The sequence below is a fragment of the Podarcis gaigeae genome (assembly GCF_964106915.1).
Source record: "Podarcis gaigeae genome assembly, chromosome: 14".
In the NCBI taxonomy this organism is placed as follows: Eukaryota; Metazoa; Chordata; class Lepidosauria; order Squamata; family Lacertidae; genus Podarcis; species Podarcis gaigeae.
Genome location: NC_139690.1, coordinates 26,760,375 through 26,777,631, shown reverse-complemented (window position 1 = coordinate 26,777,631; position 17,257 = coordinate 26,760,375). Strand labels below are relative to the sequence as shown.

The 17,257-nt window shown below is 46.3% G+C and overlaps 1 protein-coding gene across 1 annotated transcript; it reads left to right on the top strand.

Annotated features, from left to right (window-relative positions):
* The first annotated feature begins 3,701 nt into the window (after positions 1 to 3,701).
* Positions 3,702 to 16,948, top strand: CLN6 (CLN6 transmembrane ER protein). The gene is made up of 7 exons (XM_083713275.1): positions 3,702 to 4,059; positions 7,486 to 7,600; positions 9,008 to 9,106; positions 11,286 to 11,474; positions 11,568 to 11,623; positions 13,729 to 13,854; positions 15,221 to 16,948. The coding sequence occupies exons 1-7, from the start codon at positions 4,007 to 4,009 to the stop codon at positions 15,510 to 15,512; spliced, it is 930 nt and encodes a 309-aa protein (XP_083569401.1). The 5' UTR covers positions 3,702 to 4,006; the 3' UTR covers positions 15,513 to 16,948.
* The last annotated feature ends 309 nt before the right edge of the window (positions 16,949 to 17,257 follow it).

Sequence of the window (17,257 nt, the reverse complement as noted above, 5' to 3'; positions counted from 1 at the left end):
GCGCCATGTGGTTCTTTGGATGGGGTGCGCATCAAAGAGGTGGCAGCAGGAGGAAGGCATGGTGAGCACAAGTCGCCCTCCTGAAACACACAGCATTTGTGTATATTCTCCTCTGGCTGTGTACACAATCCTGTTTAGTACACACAGTGCAAACTATGTAACTCGCTCCTGCAGGAGGCAGTCATGGCCACGAACTTGGATGGCTTTAAAAAATGTTTGGACAAATTCAGAGAGGATAAGTTCATCAGTGGCTAACAACCACGATGGCTACGCTTTGCCTCACCCTTCAGAGAGAGTAATGCTTTTGAAAACCAGATGCAGGAACCTGCAGGTGGGGAGAGTGTTGTTGTGATCAAGTTCTGCTTGCAGGTTTCCCACAGCCATCTGGTTTGCCACTGTGAGAATAAGATGCTGGACTAGATTGGCCATTGGCTTGATCCATCAGGCTCTTATGTTCTCCATGCCCAGTGTTGCTTTGGGAAGTGGTGTTCACATGGCATTAACCACACCCCATATCTGTGTTAATGAGCTATACTATCCTGCATCTATCCTGTTGCTTCTTATGAAATACTGCTCTTGGATGTGTTTCCCCGCAAACCATCTTGGATCTAAATTTTAAAAAAAAGAGAATGACCTCGCTGCAATGTGTGCATAGCCTTCCGCTCCCTTATCTTCCCCTAATCTCCCAGGGTGGATAATCTGGTGGTGATTATCCCAAGAGGCATCAAATCCATCACTCAAAGGTTCAGCCCGGCATGCAGAGACCTTGTGTCACAGATGCAGGGCACAGACTCAAAAGATTTCCACGCTTCTGATCTACGTACTGCGAATACAGCTTCTCTCTGCCAGAAATCTTGCTTTTGGTCATAGGACTGACTGCTCCAATTAGAATGAAATCCCTTTAAGTAATAGAATCGTACAGTTGGAGGGGGCCATGAGAGTCATCTAGTCCAACCCCCTGGAAGGCCTTATTGTGTTGTGAGGGATGACCCTACCATTAGGCAAAGTGAGGCAGCATTTTGTTTGATTGTTGCAACCTGCCTTGGGATTATGATTTCATGATGGGCAGGTTAGCAACTGGAGCAACAGATGCAACTGTGGCTACATGCCAGCTAAGTAAAAGTCAGAAGCTTCTACTCCCCCTCCCCCCCCCCGGCACCCACATCTCTCTCCATCCTCCATTCAGAGAAGCAAAATGCATTTTAAAGGACACCAGCCAGAAAAAAGGAATGGGTGGAACAGTTAGCGAGGGGGTGGCCCCAAAACCCACATTCACCCCACCCTGCCTTTAGTTCTCCACACTTTTTGTAGAGGGAAGTTGGAAGAGTCTTGGTGGGCCTGGGCTAAGGTGTTGCCAACCTTATTTTCCCAGCAGTTCTCACATGCCATTAATAGGTGCACAGAAATATACAGTAATCAGACCTTTTCTCACACCTGCTCTCCATAGCAGCAAATGCTTCACTGCTGAAATGGAGCAGGGTGCCATTTAATAGGGTTGCCAAATATCAGAAAGTGAAAATCCAGACACTAATGTTGAGCCCTTTTTTTTTTGGCAGATTTGTCGAGTTAGTTAGTTAGTTTGTTCGTTTGTTTGGCCAAAGCTGTTGAGCCAAAAATCTAATTTAAAAAAGAAAGTTTTGGAGCTATTTTTAAAGAAGTTCGCCCAAATCTACCAACATGGGTTGCCATAGGTCTGGACATTTCAGCAATTTCCACCCAGATATTGTTTCCGACGGCTGAATCCCAGCTATGTCCTGGAAATTCCAGACGTATGGCAGCCTTAATTTAAATTGAATCCAAGAAAGCATGAGCCATCCTGGATCGGACTGAAAGTCCTCCATCTACTTGGAGCTCCCGTTGCCAGCAGTGGTTGCCCAGATGCATCCAGAAATCCCGTAAGCAGGACAAATATATTAAAATATTTCCAAGTTTGCATTTTAATATATTGTAGCAGAATTGACTGCTCCCTCCTATAAATGAATTAATTGATTGAAGTCTGCCAAGGCTTTCATGCACAAAAAAGCACATCAGCACTGTGTAATCATCAAAGTATTTACAAGGCTTCTGCTCTGGGCATCTGGCAATGGTGGTTCCAAGCCCCGGTGGTTGGGACAGGACAATTGGAACAAGGCAATCTCTCCCAGATTTATCCTCTTAACTCCTAAAGCCACCTTTGCCAAACAGGTGCCCTCCAAGTACTACTGAACTACAAACCACAGTTTCTAGGATTGTTTAGGGAAAGCTATGAATCATAGAATCATAGAGTTGGAAGAGACCACAAGGGCCATCGAGTCCAACCCCCTGCCAAGCAGGAAACACCATCAGAGCACTCCTGACATATGGTTGTCAAGCCTCTGCTTAAAGACCTCCAAAGAAGGAGACTCCGCCACACTCCTTGGCAGCAAATTCCACTGTCGAACAGCTCTTACTGTCAGGAAGTTCTTCCTAATGTTTAGGTGGAATCTTCTTGTAGTTTGGAACCATTGCTCCATGTCCACTTCTCTGGAGCAGCAGAAAACAACCTTTCTCCCTCCTCTATGTGACATCCTTTTACATATTTGAACATGGCTATCATATCACCCCTTAACCTCCTCTTCTCCAGGCTAAACATGCCCAGCTCCCTTAGCCGTTCCTCATAAGGCATCGTTTCCAGGCCTTTGACCATTTTGGTTGCCCTCCTCTGGACACGTTCCAGTTTGTCAGTGTCCTTCTTGAACTGTGGTGCCCAGAACTGGACACAGTACTCCAGGTGAGGTCTGACCAGAGCAGAATACAGTGGCACTATTACTTCCCTTGATCTAGATGCTATACTCCTATTGATGCAGCCCAGAATTGCATTGGCTTTTTTAGCTGCCGCATCACACTGTTGGCTCATGTCAAGTTTGTGGTCAACCAAGACTCCTAGATCCTTTTCACATGTACTGCTCTCAAGCCAGGTGTCACCCATCTTGTATTTGTGCCTCTCATTTTTTTTGCCCAAGTGCAATACTTTACATTTCTCCCTGTTAAAATTCATCTTGTTTGTTTTGCAGCGCTTCTTTTTATCCCACATTTTTTTTATCGTTTTCACTTATTTATTCAAGAAGCAACAATCAATATTCAGCAATCCATCCCACCCTACACAGAAGCACCAAATGTCAATTTAATTACATTTAACTTTTTTAATCATTTCAGTTTTTAAAGAAAGGTATCATTCCGCAAGTTGCCATGTGTCCTTGGAGGCCAATAACCATGCTCGTATCAATTTATGCAGTAAAACTGTTCCAGGCAGATTGAAAAGTAGGGATTTTCTTGTCTGTTCGACTCTTTTGGACGTTGACCGTCCGTTTGTCCCTTAAATCCTGGAGTTGTGAGATCCCGATCTCAAACAGGTCTGCGTTTAGAGTCTTCCAATACCTTGCAATAGTAAGCAGTGCAGAAACCCTCAGGTGAGTAATGAGATCCTTGTGGGAAAGTGGCTGGGGAGTTTCTGAATAACAAAATAATAACAGGATGACAAAAATGCTAGGATCCAAAGGGACAGCTTGTGCTGTGATAAAGCCCGCTTTTTAAAGCGAATCTTAAAGTGGCATAAGAGTGCTTTTAAACGTCTGACGTGCTTGTCACCGGTCTATCCAGCGGTTGCCAAGGACTCCAACTCCCAACAGCCTCCTCGCACAGCTAATGCTGAGGGATGGTGGGAGTTGGAGTCCGGCCACCCCTGGCGGGCAACGAGCAGACCTAGAGCATGTCCAGAGTTCCTTTCCGCCTCCTGGCGTTCCCGCGCCTCTCCTGTGCGTAAAGGCGCGCAGCCACTGCTGCTGGTGATGGCGGCGGCCGGGTGCTGCTGAGCCTCGGAAGAGGCGGGCCCGGCCCTGCCCCGGCCGCTTGGCCCCGCCTCGCCCCCTCCCCGCCCTCCTCCTCCTTTCCCGGGCGAGCATGGAGAGCCGCGGCGGAGAGGAAGGCTCCCGAGCTCGGGGGCGCCCGCAGGAGACGCGCTAGGCCAGGCAGCCCCAGCGCCCTCCCCATGTCGGGCGTGCGGAGGCGGCAGGCGGCCGCGGGGGTCTCGTCGTCGGGCAGGTGAGTCGCCCCTCGGAAGAGGGGAGATGCTCCCAACCCAGCACCCTGCAAGCCCCTCCGCCCCTGGGGTCTGCCCGTTGGTCCAGCCGCTCAGGAGGCTGCTTGGGCTGCAACGCAGCCCTATGGCTTTGCAAGCGTGGGGAGACGTAGGTCTCTGCCCCGAAGGCGCTGCAGCGCTTCTCTGTTGCGCCGGGCAGAGATTGAGGAGGGCGCCTGGGGAAGGGGCACGCGCAGGGGCAGGCAGGACAGAGAGAGTGGAGCCTCGCAGGCAGGAGGCCACTTGCTGCAAAGTGCGGCCAGAATCAGGGCCTTTGATCAGGGACCCTCCCCACATTTGCACAAAATCCTATCATTGCTTGTGGTTTAGACGGCGTTTGGCAACGCCGACTTCTTTGCATGGAATCGTTTTAGGTGCGGGCGGATTTCCCCCGCCCACCCCACATTTTGCAAGGCTGGTTCTTATCCGTGGTGAAATCCTTACAGTACTTTGAAAAAAAGGATTTTCCTGAGCAGGCAGGTCTAGTCCCCTCGCGGCGGAATATATCGTGCAAGGCATGTTAGTAGCAGGAATTAATGAAAGGCCTCTCTTATAAGCCCCGAGGATCAACGACTTTCCGCGCCGATTTATTTTTTTTAATGCTGGATGGATTTAATCCGTGTTCTGAGACAGAATCTCATGCTTTTCCTAGAATAAATTTCCGCAACCCACTTGCCAAGCTGTAGCAGAGTTTCCAAACGGAAACATTTTTGTCTTGGTGCTGATGTATATTTTAACTTTGTTTTATTATGAAAATTTGTGGTTATTTAATTTGTTTATGAACCGCCTTGGTAATTCCTATTCGGAATGAAAGCTGGTACATAAATTCCTTGAATTGACTAATAAAGTGGTATGCATTTTTGAAAGCCTTCCACCAACACCAGCACCCTGAAAAATTCTTTATTTCCAGTCTGATGGAAGAAACTGCATCATATCACGTTTTTAAAAACCAGCTGAAGTTCTGTAGAAGACTTCAGTCCTCTGAGGGTAGTATCTGGGACCTTCTCTGTGGAATTCAAATTTAAACTAGATCCAGCTCTAGAATTCCATAACCATCCCAAATACTTAGTTAATGAAACTGTTAAGTGTCACTCTCTCACTTGTTATATTTTAATTTAATTCTTCATTCTAGACAATTTGTGTACTGCTTAATTACACTCTTATCTGATCGCATCAGTGTCTAAATAAATGACAAGAAGGCTTTTATGGGCAAAGGGGCTACTTCAAAGCAGCCTTCCCCAACCTAGTTTAAGTGGCCCCCACCAACATTTTTGGGCTTCCATCAGACCCAGCCAGCATAGCTTTATTGTAGTCCAAAACATCTGGAGGGCAGCAGTTTGGGAAAGGTTGCATCTAAGCCAGAAAGCCCCTCTCTTTTGTCTCCCCATAAAACATGCATTAAAGCTGACTTTCCACAGTAGGAGGCAGCAGTGCTTCTAAATAAAATAAGTTGTTGGGAACCACGGGAGCGAAGAGGGCTTTTATGCTGGGGTCCTGCTTGTGGGCTTCCAACAGGCACTGTGAGAATAGGATGCTGGACTAAATGGGCCACTGGCCTGATCCATCAGGGCTCTTATATGATGAGCTTCTTGAGTTAGAGACAAGAGACCTCTGATGGGGAGGGACAGCCATCTCAAGAGACATGAGTTTTGTGGCACTTTAAAGATAGAGGATGTTATGTACTGAGTTGAATAGGATCCAAATGCAGCAGTCTGATTGGTCCTAGAACAATGCAGCAGTCTGATTGGTCCGCAGAAGCCACCCAATCCAGCTCCAGGTGGAAGTGAATCCGCAACCTGATTGGCCTACAGGAGAATCCAGGAATTAGCCAATCACGTGCGACCCATTGTGTAAATAATGTATATAAAGCAGATATTTTTGGGGAACTTCCATGTCCTCACTACTATGAGCTGAATAAAGAGCATGAAATCCACACTCGACTCCAAGTATATTTCAGAGGATGTCTCTCAGTGGCTGCTGACCCTGATCCTCCACCATCAGAGGTTGTGAGGCTTCTGAATACCAGTTGCTGCAAACTGCAGGAGGGGAAAGTGCTCTTGTGCTCAGATCCTGCTGGCAAACCTCCCACAGGGATCTTTTTGGCCCCTGAACAGGATGCTGGATGGGGCCCCTGTTGCAAGGCCCTTCTGACATTCTCAGTGTAGCCAAAGGCATTTGTTGACGAGAGCCCACTAAATGCTCTGAATTCTTTGTCAGAGAAGAGCTGGTTTTACCCAGTAAACCTGGACATTGGGGTTAACTGGCAGAAATTGGGAGAACTTGAGTTAACCAAAGGTGGTCCAGCAAGTGACCAATTCCACTTTTGGTTGGCCAAGGTATAAACTTTTCCCCACCCACCACCCCAGTATTTTGACATAGCCCTACTGCATCTTTCACCAACATGCCTCCCTCCAGAGGTTTCTGAATCTAGCTTCCATCAGGTCCATCAAGGCCAGTGGGATGATGGGGGTTGTAGTCCAAAACATCTGGAGGGTGCCAACTTGGGGAAGGTTGCTCTGTTGCATTGAATACCACAGGTTAACCCTGCGTGGTTGTGAAAACTTCCTTTTGTTTGCTTCCACCTGGAGCTGGATTGGGTGGCTCCTGCGGACCAATCAGACTGCTGCATTGTTCTAGGACCAATCAGACTGCTGCATTCTGAATCCTATTGTTCTAAGACCAATCAGACTGCTGCATTTGGATCCTATTCAACTCCGTACATAACATCCTCTATCTTTAAAGTGTTTGCAAGTTGCGCGTAATATTATTACTATTTAATGTATTTATAACCGACCTTTCTCCCAAGCTGGGATCCAAGGCAGCTTCCAACATTTAAAAACATTGTAAAATGCAAAATTATTTTTAAAAAACCTACCTTAAAAAAAACCATTAAAATATATCAAAACATGTTTTAGAACCAGCAATTCAAGTACAATTTGCCCAGTGATCAGCGTCGCCTGCTGCTCAGTTTCCAAAGTCAGTCTGAACAGGAAGGTGGAAAGATGACAAAGGCTGGCAGAAGGATAACAAAGAAGGAGCCAGTCTGACCTCTCTTGGGAGGGAATTCTGCAATATGGGGGCATCCACAGAAAAGGCACCCTCTCATGTGACCACCAACCTTGTCTCTGATGGTGATGGGACTGAGAGAAGGTGCCTATCTTAGCACCCAGGCAGATTCATGTAGGGAGGTACGAGATTTCAGGTAGCCTGGGCCCAAGTCATATAGGGCTTTATAGGTTCTAACAAATACTTATGCCCAGAAAGTTCTTTTCGCAGTGGAATAACCTGTTTCCTGTCACTGGTCTGAGTCAGCATTCTGGGCTGGCTGAAGCTTCCAAACACTTTTTAAAGCTCTTTCTTTACTATTGAATAACTGTTCTCCTTGGCAGGCATGGAGTGGCTCAAGAGGAAGACCCCTGCAGGAACCCCCGGTTTCATTTCGACTTGTGGTTTTATTTCACTCTGCAGAACTGGGTGCTGGATTTTGGGCGCCCCATTGCCATGGTGAGTGCCGCTGCATTTTCATTGCCATCCAGTGGCTGTTAAAAATGTGGGTTCCAGGCAGAAAGAGGTTGGTCACTCTATGTGACCGGGGGGTGGGGGCAGGGGGTGACAACAAATTTTGGTCGCAGCATTTGGAATTTCCCAGAACCAGGAATTGTGAGTTCCTCAGTTCCTCACATGTTAAAAGATTTAGGACAGACAACAGAAAGTACACAGTGCCTTAGTTAAACTCTGGAATTTTATGTGATGCATTGATGGACCCCAACTTGGCTGGCTTTAAAAGGAAATTAGGCAAATTCAGGGAGGGTAAGGTTACCCATGGCTAGTAGCCATGATAGCTGTGCTCAGTTTCAAAGGCAGCATGCCTCTGAATGCCAGCTTCTGGGAATCACAAGTTGGGAGAGTGTTGTGGCAGCCAGGGACCTGCTTTGGAGCTTCCCTTTGAGGCATCTGTGAGAACAGCTGGATGAGATGGGCCACACGCTTGATCCAGCTGCAGGGCTCTTCTTCCATCCATAAATTCCTGGGACAGCATTACCCAGGCAGCCTTTTCTTTGGAAGAGAGAACGCTAGAGATTTCAAAATACATGCTTTATTTACAAGTAGACTATACATGAAGGTAAGCTGTGTGTGCTCCTGTTAAGCAGCAGATCTGATATCCCTTGGGAGAGAGAAGCCTCTCAAGGTGCCTTCCGTGCAGTGTCTCTACCTGTTCCCAATATGAATAGAAGAAGAGGCCTGTTGGATCAGGCCAGTGGCCCATCTAGTCCAGCATCTTGTTCTCACAGTAGCCCAAGCACAAAGCACTCCCCGCCCCCCACCCTTCATTACATGGGCACAAACTTCTGAAAAAGCTCTGTTAGCAGGCAGGAATGCAGGGGGCAATTGTAAGGGGTGGGGGTGTTCATCCTTCCTTGTGCCTGGAAATCCTCCCCCACTACCCCTGCCCTTCATTTTTGGGGCAACATGGGGTTAGGAACTGGGGTTTTATTGATCGTGGTTAGAGTCTCAGACTTAGACCTGGGAGACCAGGGTTCAAATTCCCACTTGGCCATGAAGCTCACTGGGTGACCTTGGGCCAGTCACTGCCTCTCAGCCTCACCTACCTCATTGGGTGGTTGTGGGGGTAAAATGGGAAGAGAACCAAGTATACCACCTTGATCTCCTGGGTGGGGGGGAAGCAGGATGTACATGCAATGAATGAATGAATATAGTGGTCTCTTTTTCATTTACTGCAATCTCTGTTGCGCTTGGGTTTTGCTGCACAAAAGCAGGAAGGAAATGGCTTTTGTGGCCAGCCTTGACAAAAAGACCATATAACAATATAAAACTAAAAAAGAAGTCCACTGCTCATTGTGGCCTGCCAGTGATGAAACTCATCCCTTCTTCCGTTTTCCATTCTTTCAGATCGTGCTTCCGTTGGAATGGTTTCCCCTGAACAAGCCAAGTGCTGGCGATTATTTTCACATGGCTTACAATGTCATAACACCCTTTATCCTTCTGAAGGTAAATTTTTGAGCAGTGTTCTTCTCTCATTTCTGCTGAGATCTGTTTGTGTGTTTTGGAAGGCTGAATAGCGGGAATAATGATCAGAGTGGAAAGTGAATTCTCTGAAACCATGGTGCTCAGAAGTAGTTCTGTGCCAAAAAAAATATCATGTTCACTTCTTCGTGCCACCAGTTAATGAGAAAAGAAATTGCACCAGAGGAGAGAAAATTTCAATGAAATTCTCATGGGTGGCATGCAGGGTTTCTGTTGGGCTCACCTTACTCTTGAGATTGTTCATGAGAGTCTGTTCTTTCATTGTGCAAATCATCATGCCAGTGGTCTACTTCGCAGCTTTCTTAGGTGACCGCTCTCTGGTTAAAAGTTCAGGGGAAAACATCATAAAGTAACTCCTCCTGTGTAGCTTTTTCAGATCGGGAGGCTGCAGAAACATTTCCTGGAGAGATAAACACAAATGCCACCTCTCAATGGCATAGTAAGCTCAGATCCCCACACCTGTTGAAATTCTAAATTGCCGTGTTAATGAGGTAGAACTTTGGAAGACTCTTGTGGCTAAGGAAGAAAACTTTTACTAAATCGGAGGCCAGATTTTGGCACAGTGCTTCTCGGAACACACACTGATACAGTCAACTGAGCCAGTGTGGTGTAGTGGTTAAGAGCGGTGGACTCGTAATCTGGTGAACCAGGTTCGCATCTCTGCTCCTCCACATGCAGCTGCTGGGTGACCTTGGGCTAGTCACACTTCTCTGAAGTCTCTCAGCCCCACTCACCTCACAGAGTGTTTGTTGTGGGGGAGGAAGGGAAAGGAGATTGTTAGCCGCTTTGAGGCTCCTTCGGGTAGTGATAAAGCGGGATATCAAATCCAAACTCCACTCCTCCTCAACTGTCACTGTTAACATGGTAGAGCTTCATGATTGTGATGGGTGTCATCGGGTAGTGCTGCTTGCATTTCACATCATCAGTTTAACAAATGACAAGAGCTCTCCAAGAAGCATGTTACTTGGAGTTGGCATCTCAGAGCCCAGCAAAGTAAACTCAGCCATGGTAGCATTCACCAATGACAAACTTCCCCAAGCTTTTGATGTTGTTGGGCTCTGACTACCATAATCCCTAACCATTGGCCATGGTGGCTGGATCTTCTGGGTTTGGGGAGTTCAGAGCATCTGGAAGGCACCTGGTTTGGGAAAGCTGGTCCGTGAAATATTAGGAATAACTGCAAATGTTTGCTATAAGTAAAGCAGCTTTTCTCTGGCAGAAAACGGGGGCTAAGTAATTAATAATACTTAGCATTTTTCTAGCTTTTTTTTAGTGATCACATATGTGATCTTGCTGTAATCCCTACAACAGCTATGCGATGCAGCCCAAATGATTCAGCAAAATAAGCTGTCGGAGCAACCCCCTTTTGAGTGTTTGTTCTCAGAGATAAAACATTCAGATAAAAATTGTGTCACAATAACTACATACAAAAGGTCTTGTTGAAATGCAAGCAGGTGAGTGACAATTGCTTGTGAGCTGAACAGATGCACATTACAAGCTAAGTTTATATAGGGGTGTGTGTAAACACATTTGGGTCTTTGGAACTAGCGATGATGTTTTCTGCAGTAGTTAGGTCAGTGTGAATGTTTAGGTTTCTGAACCATAGGAACTAGAATTACTCTTTTCCCCTGGGTTCAACTCGTAACATAAGTTAATTTGGGACCAGTCTCGTTGTTTCATTCTGCCTTATATGACTTAATGGCCGGCGTTGCCTTTAAAATTTGATATGAAATTGCATTTCAAGAGCTTTGCAGATTGGGGTGGGGGTGGAATCAACCACTGCTTGTGGGGCACAGGAACACTCTCAAATAGTGCAGTGGAGGCAATGGAATTGGCCGCTTCTGATCCTTCAGGCTAATGCATAACAATCAATTGATTTGACGTGGAAAGGGTGGTTGGATTAGTTGCAGGTCAGTGGAGGCTGCAGTTCTGCTCTTTAATTTTTATTTTTAAAAATAGTCCTTTCCTTTAGGAAACAAATGAAATTAAAAACAAATGAAATTGAAAAAGTCATTGGAACCCAAGAACTGTCTATAGGATGTTTCCAGCTCTTGCCTGAGGAAGAGGGGGGTGTGTGTGTGTGTGTAGGTGTAGGGCAGGGTCTGATTGTCTCCATGTTCTTGAGAGGAGTTTCCCATTGCAGCTCATTGAAAGGTCCCCCAAGACTCTCCCACGGTCCATGGTGTACATCTGCATCATCACCTTTGTCATGGGAGCCAGCATCCACCTGGTGGGGGACTCCGTCAACCACCGGCTGATCTTCAGCGGCTACCAGCTCCACTTGTCCGTCCGGGAGAACCCCATCATCAAAAACCTCAAACCGGAGACACTGGTAACGGGAGGTTTTGGTGCTTCCTGTCTGTTTTGTTTCTGCTGCTGCCTAGGAAACTTGCATTGGCTTAACTCTCATTTCCTTCCTTTCCAGATTGATTCATTTGAACTGCTGTATTATTATGATGAATATCTGGGCCATTCAATGTGGTAAGTAAACTGCAGGGCATTTCCCACGCATCAGGTTGGGGCATTGTGTTGGTGTTCCTCGCTTCCCCCCCCCCCACACACACACTTTTCTTGGAGGAGAAAATGCCACTCAATAATAATTCCTATTTTATTTCATAAAATCTATACACCATTTAATTGTTAAAAAAACAACTTTTAAAAAAACTTACAAAGAAAATAAAACAATAATATCATCAGTAAAAACAACTCTTTAAAACATTCAAGGGATAAAATCCGTAATAAACTAAAAACAGATCAAATCAATCACCAACATTTACATCTCTTGGTAGGCTTGTCTAAACAAAAATGTTTTTAGCAGGCGTCAAAGGAAGTACAGCAAAGGCATCTGTCTGGTGTCAAGTGGCAGGGAGTTCCAAAGTGCAGGTGCTGCCATACTAAAAGATCAAGTGCTTACAAATGTGGAACTGATATGATGTGGCACTTGTAACGGGGCCAGTTCCACCAATCGAAACAGCTGAGTGAGCATTTAAGGGGTAAGGTGATCTTGCAGGTGGTCCCAGGTTGTTAAGGGCTTTATATACTAATAGCAACACCTTGAACCTTGTATCTCTTTTGCAATTGGTTTCCAAAAATCATTTATGACAACTAAAATCTTGGCCTGGTTCCCTCGCCTCCACAACACGTTTTTAATTAAACTCTGTGCATCTCTTTTGACTTGATCCCTTGTGGAGGTGCATTTTACAGATCTCTCTCTCCCACAATTTTTTTTTTTTTTGGGGGGGGGGGGAGAGGATTTTCTCACCCTCTATTAACAGTAGCATAATAAGTCCGTTTCTGGTTGTGTCCGCATTTTATTCTCAAACAGTCCTGACAGGAGGAAGGCGTGACTTTAGAAAGCACATACATAAATGATCTTCCACTGGGAAGTGGAGGGGGGAGCAGCAGTAAGGACCCAAAATGAAATGAGCATTCTGGATTTAACAGCGATAGGCAGCTTGAACGGATAACCTTTTCTTCTGTTGAGTGTGTTCCCTGGTAAAATTGGTGACATTTATCCCTGGCTAATATGCGGCAGAATTTGGCTCAGAGAGACTTGATGTCTTTGGTTCTGGTTATTGACCTGTGATGCTAGCCACTGCTCTGGGCTGCGGAAGGAGCAGTGAAATGTCCTTGATGCCTCTTAACTTCTGCATAAGTCCTGGAAGACGGCAGCTTGCATGAGAGGCCCCCTTGCGCTTTTCTCCTTAAGCCATTCCTCGCATCCAGTTCCACCCAGACTTCTCTCGCTGACCTCCCCAGAAGCTCTGTGTTATCTCCCAAATCAATTATGCTTTCTTTCGTTCGTTCGTATGGCCATGGGTGGTTGCCAGCTGCGATTAGATAACAAACCGAGCATCTAAGCCAGCCCCTGCTTTTACTTGATTAAGAGCTAGGGTTAAAGTTAGTGGTTAGTTAGAACAGCCTCCCCCACCAACTGGGGATGACGGGAGTTGTAGTCCAAGACATCCGGAGGACAAATTCACAGAGGAGAGGGCTATCATTGGCTACTGGCCACAATGGCTGTGTTCCACCTCCACATTTGGAGGCAGCAATGCTTCTGAATGCCACTTGCTGGAAACCACAGGAGGCAAGAGGACTCTTTTTCTTAGGTCTTGCATGTAGGTTTCCCACTGGCCACTGTAAGAAGAGAATGCTGGACTAGATGAGCCACTGTCCTGAACCAGAAGAAGGGCACAACACTGGGCAAGGATTGCTTGCTTGCCTGCCTGCCTGCCTGCCTGCCTGCCTGCCTGCCTGCCTGCCTGCCTGCCTGCTTTATGAATGAATGAATGAATGAATGAATGAATGAATGAATGAATGAATGAACGAACGAACGAACGAACTTTCTGGCTCTCAGGGCTGTAAGGAGCAGCTTGAAACCATCTGCAGAGGACCTGGTCAGATCTCTGGGGAAAGGGACAGAGCACAGACCTTTACTACCACAATGCTCTTGTTCAGAGACTTCACCCAGTGTTCATGCTGTTACAGCTAAAGCAAAGAACCCCTCTTTTCTGCATTAAATCTGGGGAGGTGCCTGTTGACAGTGTCTGCTGATGGCTCCGTTGCAATTGTGTTCCCTCTCGCAGGTACATCCCTTTCTTCCTTATCCTGTGCATCTATTTTTCCGGCTGCTTCATCCCCATTAAAGAAGAGCAGCAGAGGATACCTGTGGCTGCTTTACTCCTCATTGGGCCCAGCAGCCTCTATTACTGGTAAGTGAGCCAGGTGTGGCTTGGGAGAGGAGGAGGAGGGGGAAATCACAATTAGATGCTACACAGCTACATGAGGCCACGGATGCATCATCGGGGGGGGAGGGGGCTACTGTTCAAAGGCTACTGCAAATATCCTGAATCTTAACCAAGATCCCTAGTTGTAACTTGGAAGAGTAGAATTTGTTACTCTTAAGTAACACGCATCTGTTTTTAATTGTTTTTCTGGAATATTGCTTTTCTTCAAGGTTTTGCTGGTGCTGCTTTTAACCGTGGTGTACTAGATCAGTGGTCCTAGATCAGTGGTTCCCAAAGAGCATGGTACAGCCCTTTGCGGGAGGGAATACTAAAAGACAGGGGGCACTGGAGGTGTAAATGACTATCAGACCGTGAAAAGCCGGTATCCCTGAATCAAGTTCATCAGGGGATGGGCAGCCAGTTTTGTTGAATTAATTAAGCTAGATAGCTTTATTTGCTTTTTAAAAAATAATAATTGTGCAATTAATTACCGTTTTGAATTTCATTGTGTTCTTATCTTCCTTAGAAGGGTCATGCAAACTGCTATTCTGAATCGTGCTTTTTATAGGGTAGGGGGCCCACTAGGGATGATTTTATGGAACCAAGGGGACAGTGGCCCGAAAAAGTTTGGGAAACACTGGTCTAGATCAGGGGTCTGCAACCTTTAAGACGAAAAGAGCCACTTGGACCCGTTTCCGAAGGGAAAAAAACTGGGAGCTGCAAAACTCGTCATTATAAAAATAACTTTTTTGTCACTTTTTTATTATTTCTTTGTTTGACCCCTCAGAATTACTCCTCCTCATAGAAATAAACGTTAAATTAACAAGTTACCTTTTTTTGTGCGTGTGTTCTTCACTCCCCTTCAAAACAGTGACCAGCGTACATGTCCCTTACAATGTAGCGGGCGGGCGGGAAGGTGACGTCGGGACGGTGCGTGACTAACGCATGCACCGCCCCCATGCGACGTCACAGCCAGTACAGCGCCCGCCACAGTGGGGAGTGTCGGGGCGCACAATGCGCCTCCTCCCCTTGCTAGTATCCGCCCCGGAGCCGCAGCAAAGGTGTAAAAGAGCCACATGCGGCTCCGGAGCCACGGGTTGCAGACCCCGGGTCTAGATCATTTCAGTAGTTATCACAACAATTGTTTGCAACCTGCCTTGATTCAGATTTCGTACAGCAAGGCAGGGCACAAACATCAGAAATAAACTGTGTGCTGGGAAGCCAACCTGGGAGACCTCTTACCTGAGAGGCATCTTCTTCTAGTGCTGAATGTCGTCACCTTCCCCTGCTTTCTCTTCCCTGCTGTATGAAAAAGCTCTCTGACCCCCGTCCCTTTCCCCCCTGCTTGCAGGTACCTTGTCACGGAAGGGCAGATCTTCATCCTCTTCATCTTCACCTTCTTTGCTCTGATGGCTCTGGTGATGCACCAGAAGCGGAAAGGCTTGCTCATGGACAGCAACGGACGCTTCCTTTTCTACTCCTTCATCATCACACTGGTATTGATCGCCCTGTGGGTCGGCTGGCTCTGGAACGACAAGACCCTCAGGAAGAAATACCCCGGTGTCATCTACATTCCGGAACCATGGGCTTTTTACACCTTGCATATGAGTAACCTGCACTCTGCAAAGGGGGAGAGCATTTAACTTTGATTCTTTGGTTGGGGGGGGCGGCGGAGAGAGAGAATTTGAAAATGCAACCCTTGGCCCCAGTCTGCTCTGTTGCAAGCACCATTGAAGAGGGCATGATGTGTGCAGTGGATCAGGCCCACAGTACAGAGCAAGAGAAGTTCCTTTCTCCCCCCCCCCCCAAAAAAAAATATTCAATGGCTAATCCTAACGTAGCTCAGATAAAGTGCTGCATTGTGATCCTATGCAGGGTTACATGGAAACAAGCTCCACTGAGTTCACTGGGGCCTACTCGCAAATAAAGCCAGGCCTACTCAGAAATAAATGCTGTTGAATTCAGTGAGGCTTCATGCCCACGTAAATTGTGTTAGGGTTGCAGCCTATGTCTGTTTAGGATCACAGCCTTAGTCCGTAATAAGGGCATGTATGGGTTATACAGAGAATTATTTACACCCATTGGGACCCACCATTGAACCTGAAATATTTGTCTGCTTGAGCTCTAGGTTTCTTCATCCTTCTGGTTCCTATGGCTGATAAGGTGACCTTGTAAACACATCAGCAGAGTCTGTGAGGATCTCAGAAACCAGAGAGGATCATCTCCAGCAGGCCTCCCATGGTCAGGGCAGGTTCAGCGCTATGCATACCCACTTGTTCCCCATTTTCCTTCCTGTATCCTGCAGAATAAACTATGCAAAAGAGAAGTGAATCTCCTTCTTCCGTACAGTCTAGCTTAGTTCTTGCTGCCTTTTTCTTAAAGCCCAGGGTTGGGAAAGGCCCACCAATGTCTGCTTTTGGTTTTGAGAGCAGCTACTGCTGAAAATCTCAGTGGGAGTTGTTGTTTTTTGTTTTTGTTTTCTTTATCTTAATGGATTTTGAAATGCCCTCTGATCATTTTGCAAGAGGAAGAATACTGTTGATCCCACTGGGGACCCCACTTCTTAAATCACTCCATAGAGCCCTGCTGGGCACACCATCTGAAGCAGCTGGAGGGCACCAGGTTGGGGAAGGCTGTAGAAGAGGCAGGTGCATGCACACGCACACACAGCCATGTTCAGAACCTGATGCTAAAGCAGAACCTCAAGAATGGCCACTGAGGTATACTGCACAGCGCTGATCAGGAAGGCTAAATTTCTGCCACTTGTCGAAATGGATGTTTCCTCCTTCCCGCATGCCCTCTTTGTTCCACTGTTTGTTGTCCTCTTTATGCTTTTCCTCCCCTTTGATACTCAGGTAGAAAATTTTTAATTCTAAGGGAGGTGCACGGTTATTTCTTCAAAACTTTTTAAGGACTTGTTCAGTAGAACTTTCCTTTGTAACCTCAAATTCCTGGGCCGAACCTTCATTGACTGTTCGCCTTCCATGACTTTGCCTTGTGTACATTTATCCTGAGTGTGATCCAAACTAAGTGGATGTAAAAGAGTTTGTGGGCAGAGAAATAAAAGTTTGCTAAAGTCTTTGTGGGCTGAGATTTTATTATTTAAAAAAAAAAACATTTAATATAGACCAAGGTGGAATCTAGACACATATAAGTAACACTGTGAAATGCCTTTTTAAAAGCGTTTTGAGAAATATATTGAATTTGCCATACGCTCATCATTGCCAACTAGTGTCACATTTGTATAATGCACTTAAAGCACACTTAAAACATATTTGCAGCTATATAGCTGAGTCCCAAGTCTCCATTTCCTGAACCTGGCCTGATAGCTAACTGGCAGGCAGTGCAAGTCTATCAGCTGCAGCATTACACAAGTGTTAAATAGCAC

What these genes read in the sequence shown, in the direction of transcription:
- CLN6 (XM_083713275.1), top strand. Translation starts at nt 4,007, where the DNA reads ATGTCGGGCGTGCGGAGGCGGCAGGCGGCCGCGGGGGTCTCGTCGTCG. An exon ending in GGGGTCTCGTCGTCGGGCAG is followed by an intron (nt 4,060 to 7,485) that starts GTGAGTCGCCCC and finishes TCTCCTTGGCAG; the next exon opens with GCATGGAGTGGCTCAAGAGG. An exon ending in CACCCTTTATCCTTCTGAAG is followed by an intron (nt 9,107 to 11,285) that starts GTAAATTTTTGA and finishes TTCCCATTGCAG; the next exon opens with CTCATTGAAAGGTCCCCCAA.